This window comes from Enoplosus armatus (assembly GCF_043641665.1).
Source record: "Enoplosus armatus isolate fEnoArm2 chromosome 8 unlocalized genomic scaffold, fEnoArm2.hap1 SUPER_8_unloc_2, whole genome shotgun sequence".
Lineage (NCBI taxonomy): Eukaryota > Metazoa > Chordata > Actinopteri > Centrarchiformes > Enoplosidae > Enoplosus > Enoplosus armatus.
Window position 1 is genome coordinate 1 of NW_027261186.1, and position 8,405 is coordinate 8,405.

General features: G+C 39.9%; 1 protein-coding gene across 1 annotated transcript; it reads left to right on the forward strand.

Moving 5' to 3' along the window:
* Window positions 1-145: 145 nt before the first annotated feature.
* On the forward strand, window positions 146-3,027 carry LOC139307117 (transcription elongation factor A protein 2-like; the record flags this gene model as incomplete). The annotated part of the gene is made up of 5 exons (XM_070931001.1): window positions 146-202; window positions 836-990; window positions 1,093-1,239; window positions 1,320-1,391; window positions 3,012-3,027. Coding segments are annotated over 5 exons (440 nt in total), but the record flags the coding sequence as incomplete, so codon positions are not given.
* Between the last annotated feature and the right edge of the window lie 5,378 nt (window positions 3,028-8,405).

The following is an 8,405-nucleotide window of genomic DNA, read 5'->3' on the forward strand; positions in this document are numbered from 1 at the left end:
GTTCCCCTTTTGCTTCATCATGATGTCGTTCATGTCGTTAAAAGTAAATTCATGTATTTAAAGCTTTAAAGTGTGTGTGTGTGTGTGTGTGTGTGTGTGTGTGTGTGTGTGTGTGTGTGTGTGTGTGTGTGTGTGTGTGTTCCAGATGACCACAAGACCATTGGAGTCGACTGTGAGCACCTCGCAGCACAAATTGAAGAGGATATCCTGTCACGTCGCTCTGAAACCACACGGCAGGGTTTCACACCTGAATGAAAGATGCTGACAGGGCGCGTTTCACTCTCGTTAGACAGATAAACACCGTGAGCTGTGTGTTCGCGGTGTGACTCCGTCCACCACGCGTACGTCAGCGAGGGTCGGCTAAATAACAAACACCTCCCTGTATGACACGATGCGGTTCAACAGCAGCTCACGCGGCCCACATCGAGGCTGAGGGTTGAGCTAAATGAGATCGCCATACGGAGGTTCAGCTCTTACATGAACTTTCTTCTAGTTTACATTTCGGCCGCACTAGTGGTGAGGACCTAAGGAGAGTAGAGCTGTTTTACTGTCCCTGGAGACATTTAATCCTCCTTGACTCGTGCTTCAAGCTGAGAATCTGTGTGTTTTAGTTTTCACGGATGCAAACTGGGCAGACTTCTTGCTAGGTTACAATATGCGCAGTCTTTCAAGTCTTACATGTTAAATCGGTAGTAAAGCAGCACTTTCAGAGTGAAGTTACTTCCCCCAAAAGACCCAGTAGTCCAGTCTGTACATGTGCATGTATGTGTTTTATTCACACTGTACATATATGTGTGTGTCAGTTTTTTTGTCCTTGACTGCTCATCGTGCCCACAGATCTTCCAGGAGTTTAAGTCGACAGATATTAAATATAAAACTCGTCTACGAAGCCGCATCTCCAACCTGAAGGACCAGAAGAACCCCGACCTGCGGCGTAACGTCCTCTGTGGGAACATCTCGCCTCAACGCATCGCCTGTATGACTGCTGAGGTCAGTGGGGACATTTAGTCTCATCTTTGCCTCTTCAAGCAGCCTTCTGATTATCAGTGAGTTACAGTTGGCAGGCTTACTAAAGTATGTTTATTCCACCAGGAGATGGCGAGTGCAGAGCTGAAGCAGATCAGAGAGGCTCTGACCAAAGAGTCCATCAGAGAGCATCAGCTGTCGAAGGTCGGGGGAACTGAGACGGACATGTTCATCTGCAACAAGTGTCACGGAAAGAGCTGCACGTACACACAGGTGAGGACGCCGTGACATAAGATAAAAAACAATAATAAAGACAATAAAACAGATTAAAAACCTTTTGTGTGTGTTTACAGGTGCAGACCCGCAGTGCTGATGAGCCCATGACCACCTTTGTGTTGTGTAACAGCTGCGGAAACCGATGGAAGGTAAAGAAACAGTAAATACTCGTGAATATTAGTGTTAAACATTATCAACAAACAGCTGAATGTGTGATTTAAGGCTAAACATGCAGAAAAAGTTAATAAAAACATATAATCAAGTACACAGATGCTCCATATGTTATACAGCAGTCCCTTATGCACATATAAAACTCATGTAAATACGTACACATCCACCCATCAAACAAATGAAACCAACTCAAAAAGAAAAAACAAAATCAAAATATACAATAAAGGTGTAAATGTCTTCATGTTGAAAGGCACTCTGGGATATGTAGGCCAGTGTTTACTGAAGCTGAAGTACAGCTTCACTAAATAACTAAATTACAGCAAACTTGAAGTGTAAAGGGCTGAATGATTGACCTGAACGTCAGTAACAGACTCTCACCACCAGGTGGCAGCAGAGACCGGCCTCTGCCTGTTTCTCCCGCTCCTCTTCCTCACTACTCACCTTCAGTTACTGCTGCTTCCTTTGACCTGTTTATGTCCTCCTTCCTCTTCTCTCTTTTTTCATTTTACTTCGTCTTCCTCACTTCTCTCCATTTTCTTGTCTTTCTTTTTCGCTTTCCTCAGATGTCCTCCTTCCTCTCCCTCCCCTCTTGTTTACATCTCAGAACTTCTCGCTGTCCTTTTCACCCTCGTCCCTCTCCTTTCCTCTCCATATTTACTCCTTCCTCTCTCTCCTCGTGGTTTTTCCGCCCCACCCCCCCACCACCCCCCTTATTTAGCCCCTGGCTCTAGGTCAAGGTGAAGCGACTAATTTGTGGGAAGTGTTTTGTTGTTTCAAACACGGTGGGAGGCTCTGACATTTTAAACGAAAACAAATCAGTTTAATAAAGCAAAAAAAAAAGTTTTGTGGCCTCTTTAAACTGCAAACTAGTGTTTTTACAAAGACACCAAATATGACACACACAGGACATCACATCATTGTAATATGGTGTAATTTGGTGTAATTTGGTGCAAGAGCAAAAGGATTAAATAAATAAATACATTTTAAACTCAGTTTAACCTGGCACAACCCCAGCATATCATCACTGTTGATGAAAGCATCTCCAGGTTTGGTGATTTTCAGTTCTTAAGCTGCTAAACGTTCTTCGCCAGCAGGTCGCTGACTTTGCCGGCCCCTCTGCTGGTGGTGGCCAGGTGGTGTGCGGTTGGTTGATGAGAGCGCTAGGAATGATGCCGTGAAAATGTGCTGTGAAAGCAAAACTATGAGCTGGAAAAGGGAGAGAGCAGCGTTGGTGATAATTCTCCAGCGACATCTTTCACATCACGCCGTTACTTGATCCGTGGTTTATTCCAGAAGTCACGTTAAATCTGGCAGATGTTGTATTTTCTAACCGAATGTTCGTTGGTGATACAACAGTTGTGCCTTTTAATGAATTATGAAATACATTTCGACATCCTCTTACTGTACTGTTTTTCTCCTGAATGATAACAACTTTGGGTATCCCTGGTGACAAAGGCAGCGAAGATGACAGCTAGTGAAGTAAATTAATAAACATGAGGCCTCCCTGAACTAATATTGTCCTCCATTTATTAGAGGAGAGTTTCCACTGATGAATCCTGAAAGAGTCTTTAATCACAATCTTTCTTTCTTCCTTCCAGTTCTGTTGAAGAGGACGTGTGTGTATTATTCTATCATGAAGCAAACTGACTAAAGTGAATTGAATGTGGATTTAAAAAAATGAATAGTTTTTTTTCCTTTTATTTTGTATAATTCATATATATATATATATATATAAAAACTAAAAAGCTGTAATATATTTAGAGAGAAAAAAGCCAGTTCATGTTGTCTATTGGTTTAATTTGTTTTGTATGGAGCACTTAGAGTTTATTTCTTATGCTAGATGAAGCTTTAAGCCAGATTGAAATCACATTTAGGCCTTGTGGAATCATGGATGTGCCTTTCTTTGCCATGTTGTGCTGCCACATATTTTGCCCTTAACATTTATATTAAAGTTGCTCTTGGATTAAGACAGCATCACTGCGGTTCATGTTTTTCTTTCTGGCTTGTTTGGTTTTAATAGTCAGCAAAATATCTCAAAATGGGTTTATTTCATATATATTGGTATAACTGTATATGACGGAAGTTAAGTGGCTTAGAAACCGCGTCACCGTTACGTAGTTTGTCTGCCAGAGAGCATCAACAAGTTTAGTTTAAAATGTCTTTAATAATCGTATATATAAGGGATCATTATGTTTTTTTTAAAGAAACAAACAAAAAATAAGTACATCAGCTGATATAGAATATGGTTATCGGCACAGTGAAAGTTAGAACGTGGACCATCAGCGTCACATCACTGTAAAGAAAAGTCAGCAGTGTGTCTGACTTCTCTCCTCTTTTGCCAAATGACATCCCAAAATCCACTGATGTTCACATGGAGGCAATATTTAGATTTTCACCCACTTCAGACACAAACACTTTTCTGATTAATCTGAATAAAGCGACTGTGGCAGCACGTATAATCTATGATGTGGAATATTCCAGCACCATCACAGATCGAGTACTCACTCATTGTGCTCTTATTTTAATTATTATTACAGAAAACATAAACAACGAAATTCCTCCTTAGGACAACAGAGGAAGTGACTCAAGTATGAAGCCGAGTCGTCGTCGTCGTCGTCGTCTCCGTTGTCCAAATGATGCTGGCGGTGGTGATGGAAAGTGGTGAGAAAGCAGAGCAGAGAAAGCTCCTGTTGTGTTTGTTGTGGAAACACTGCTGAGCTCTTTCCATACATGAGCATGGGAGAGAGAGGGAGGGAGGGAGGGAGGTGGAGAGACACTGAAGGCCAGCGTGATAGCAGGTTCTGTTAGGTGTCTTCTTCCCGGACGGAAAACAGACATGTGGTTTAGACAGAACGCAGGGCGGCTGGATCGGAGAGGGAGAAACGGTCACTTAGCGAACTGAAAACAGGTCACAAACTCACCATTTAACTTCCTGTCATTTTTGATTTTGACCATATTTGGCTATCGGCCTGGTCGTGGTGACGAATCCCATCTGAAAGACGGCGTGAAGGCAAATTCAACCTGACTATAAATTAAAGATTCTAATTTTGGACACCATGTCTACTAGTAGTCATAAGGTTTTACTCACCAAGTGGAAGTCATTGTAGTACTGTAGAAGTACTGTGTCAGATTTCAGAGAGTACTTTGGTGAGTACCATGACTGATAAAAACTGTTGCCAAAACTATGAAAATAAGAATACAGTAGGATGTCGAAACAGGAACTTTCCTTTAAAGAACAGCCTCATTACACCCAAGTAAATATTCATTAATTACTCTAACTAAAATAACAGGAAGATTGCTTCTATTTGAACTTTCTATGTCGTTTTTGCAGGATATAACCAAAATATGTTTACTAATTAATTAATTAATAATTAAGAATAGGCTATGTGTAAAACATGCTAACGTGTTTTAACATGGAGTCGTTTTGAGAACATGTGTTTTAGCTCATAAAAAGTAGAAAAAGTGTTATGTGCTTTATGCAGTCGGCATGAAAACATAGAAATAACTAATTTTATAATTTCTGATGATTCTTTCATATATATATATTTATGAAATTAAAGAATGTATAATATATAATGTGTCTAATAACAGATCAGTCCAGATAAAATCAACATTTTCTGTGACTTTTAGATCCAGTATTATTATTTGAATTGACTTCCTGGTTTAATCGCAATCATTTGACGCATTTTAAAGTAACTAAATACTGAACTTCAGCTAAGTTTGAAGCAGTAGGTTGACCAGAAAAGGCAGCAAGACTCCTGAAAGTGAGTGTTCATTAACAGAAAACTAGAGAGTGGAATGCTGGGGGGAAAAAAAACATGGATGTACAGATAAAGTGAGTGTGGGAATGTGCGTTTGTGTGAGAATATGGAGGTACGAGATGGTGTGTGTCTATATACTGTATGTGTGTGTGTGTCTGTGTCGCATAAACATATCAAGTTACAGTGAACTGTGTTTTCCCATTTCATGTTTTTCTGTCAACAACATCCTCAGAGTTTCAATTATCCGTCATTTAGGCATGATGGACGGCTCTAACTACTACAATACCCATGAGCCTCAGCCGCCATTAAAATAGCTCCGCCTACTTTGCAGCTATATAGCAACGGCAGCTAAATAAGCGACATTTGTCCACTTGCTTGTTGTCATTATGTTTTTCTTCCATGAAGGACGAGGCGAGTCAGGTTTGATTCCTTATGAAGTTATTGGTTTGTTTATCTCATTGTTCTGTTGTACAGATGTGTACAGATGTTGAATGTTAGTGTGTGTAACTAATGTTTGGAGAGAGCTACGTCACCACTGTTTATGTCTTAATGTGTACATCGTGGTTACAGTATGTGAAGAGCTGCAGGGGCCTTTAGCTGTTTGGGTGGATCTGAAACCTCCACCACAAACAATCAAGGTAAGCAAGCAAAAGCTCTTCCTATTGCACCCCGAACGACTGCCTGCCTCCTGATGATTCCCATCACTTCTGGTAACATTGTGCTCGCAACAAAGTCTGGTGAGACTAGAAACGCGAGGGGTCAGACAGGTTGGAAACAAGCCAGCAGCTGTGACTAGATTATCCAGAGCACTTCATTGAAAGTGAAAGCGAGAAACTGAGATGTTGCCAATTATCCTTCATTGCGCAAGAAAACTGCACATAATTATAGTGAGGATGGTAGGTCAATGTTGAAGCAAGACATATAAACTGTGACGGATGTTTGAGTGATAACTTTACTGTTCACATTTGTTTTCTCTTCTAGATCATTTCGAAGGTCCTGTACTAGACGGCGTGTTTCTTGCCCTGTTGGACTCCTTTTTAGTGGCCACCATTTTCCCAGAACTCAGCAATCATTTGGTTTGTTATTCTTATGACAGAAAATAAAATAATTAACCATTATCAGCTCATTGCATAAGTATCTGTGTAAATGTCGGCCAACAAGTAGTGGAGTACAGAAACTCTTACACAGTTGTTCCACCGGAGAGCACTGACAGGTTTGTTTTTATAAATAACTTATTTCAAATGTCCCGCTCAGCATCTGTTTCCAGATTGTTTATGTTAAAAATATATATCGGCCGTTTTTTTAAACATTTTTTAATCGTAAATCATATTTTTCCTCTGACCTCACGCTGAGCTGGGAAAACTATAGTTTTCATAATAATTGAAAATATTTAATACATCATTTGTCACGTCAAAGGCAGGCTAGAGACAAGACGTGACGTGGTGAGGTCGAGGGTTTGATTCCCACCAGAGACACAGAAGAGAAATGAACTTCGACACAAACACTGAACAAACGAAGCTGCTTCTCTTTGGATGTTCAAGGGTTTCCGTTTATATATGTACAATTAAAATCACAGTTTTAACAAAATATAAAATAAATAACATTAACAATACTAAGATAAATGCATTCTGAGTGACCAGTCTGGTTAAGAGCTAGGCATCTCTTTTTTAAAATCTGTTGTTTCTGCCTCCGCAGACAACTACAAACATTTGTTTTCCTCAAACTACAATTCCCATGAAGCACTGGGTGTAAGCATCCCATCTCACATATCTTCTTTTATATATATATATATATATATTTAATTTTTTTTATTAGTTGTTTTCATTAATATATCTATATATTTTTTTGCACCTGGGATTTCCTCCCACCCCCCTTCCTGAATTGACCAACCACAGTTCAGCCCTGCAGCCTCCTGCAGCCAATCAGGAGCAGGCGTCTGAGTAGGCGACAGACAGTGGTGAGGTCAAAGGTGAGAGGTCACAGAGGCAGAGGTCAGCAGCAGCAGTGCCCAGGTAGGCCACCCTGGTGTGTGTGTGTGTGTGTGTGTGTATGCGTGTGTGTATATTTGTATTACTATACTTAATAGGACTTCTCGGTTTAAAAACTTGGGGGTCTTTAGAGAAAACAGAGAACATTTTATCTTCTTTGGTCCTTCCTGACCGTTAAAACTGTAGTTGCCAATTTTGCACTTTGGGGGCCCCCGGCCTCGGCTGCTTCCCTGTGTTTTTCAACGGGACCTTACAGGACCATCTCCCGTGCAGTGGATGAGACAGTCCAGAACGGAGCTACTGGACCCCCAAATCATGTACTACAACATGATTAAAATGTGCACATAATGCTGTGTTCTAGATATTTGGGCTGGAAGATGGTGATCAGGGGGATTATCACAAAATCTGACCATTTCAAGATGTGACAGTCATTTACAGCTGAGCTGTGGCTGTTGGTGGTATCGCGATTAAAATACTGTCCACGTTCAAGACTTAAGAGTTTAGTTATATTGAACAAATACTGCAGCTTTCAGAGGCCATTTTTTCTGTTTTTCTGCAGTTTGCTTTTACTTTACAGATACGGTAAAGATACAGTTTGTCTGCGGTTTAGGGCTGCAACTAAAATATACTTTTATTGTCCAGTTGGTGGAGATTTTGAGATATTTCTTGTTTTGTTTTTTGTCTATCAGTCAAAATCACAAATACATTCAATTTAAAATATAAAACACCAAAAAGCAGAAAATGTTCACATTTGAGAAGCTGCCGATCAACTAATCAATGAAAAAAAGAATCGACCGTTTGAATTATTTCAGCGCTACTACGATTCCAAATCTACCATTCAGAAAAAAACATGACAAAATGATTAATAGAACCAAAATTACACAATTAAATTACTTTTAAAAAGACGGAAAGACGTTACGACGAATAACACATTAAACACATTTAAAGGATGTATTGCCCTAAATACGAATAAACAATTGCTATACTGTAAATAATTGTGCCCATGGTGGTTATGAAAAGTAACACACTTTTCTTTGATAACTTAACGGGAGTGGATTATCGCTGCACTGAGAAATTAAAAAACGTTTCACAGCATAGATAATATTCTGAAATATTACACCTGAGATGTCTGCTATTTTGGAGGACATGATCACATCTTGCTGAGAGTTTATGGTTTGGACGGGAAGAAATGTTCTTGATTATTGAAAGATCCCCTGTATAAGTATAGTAACACAAAGTTTGT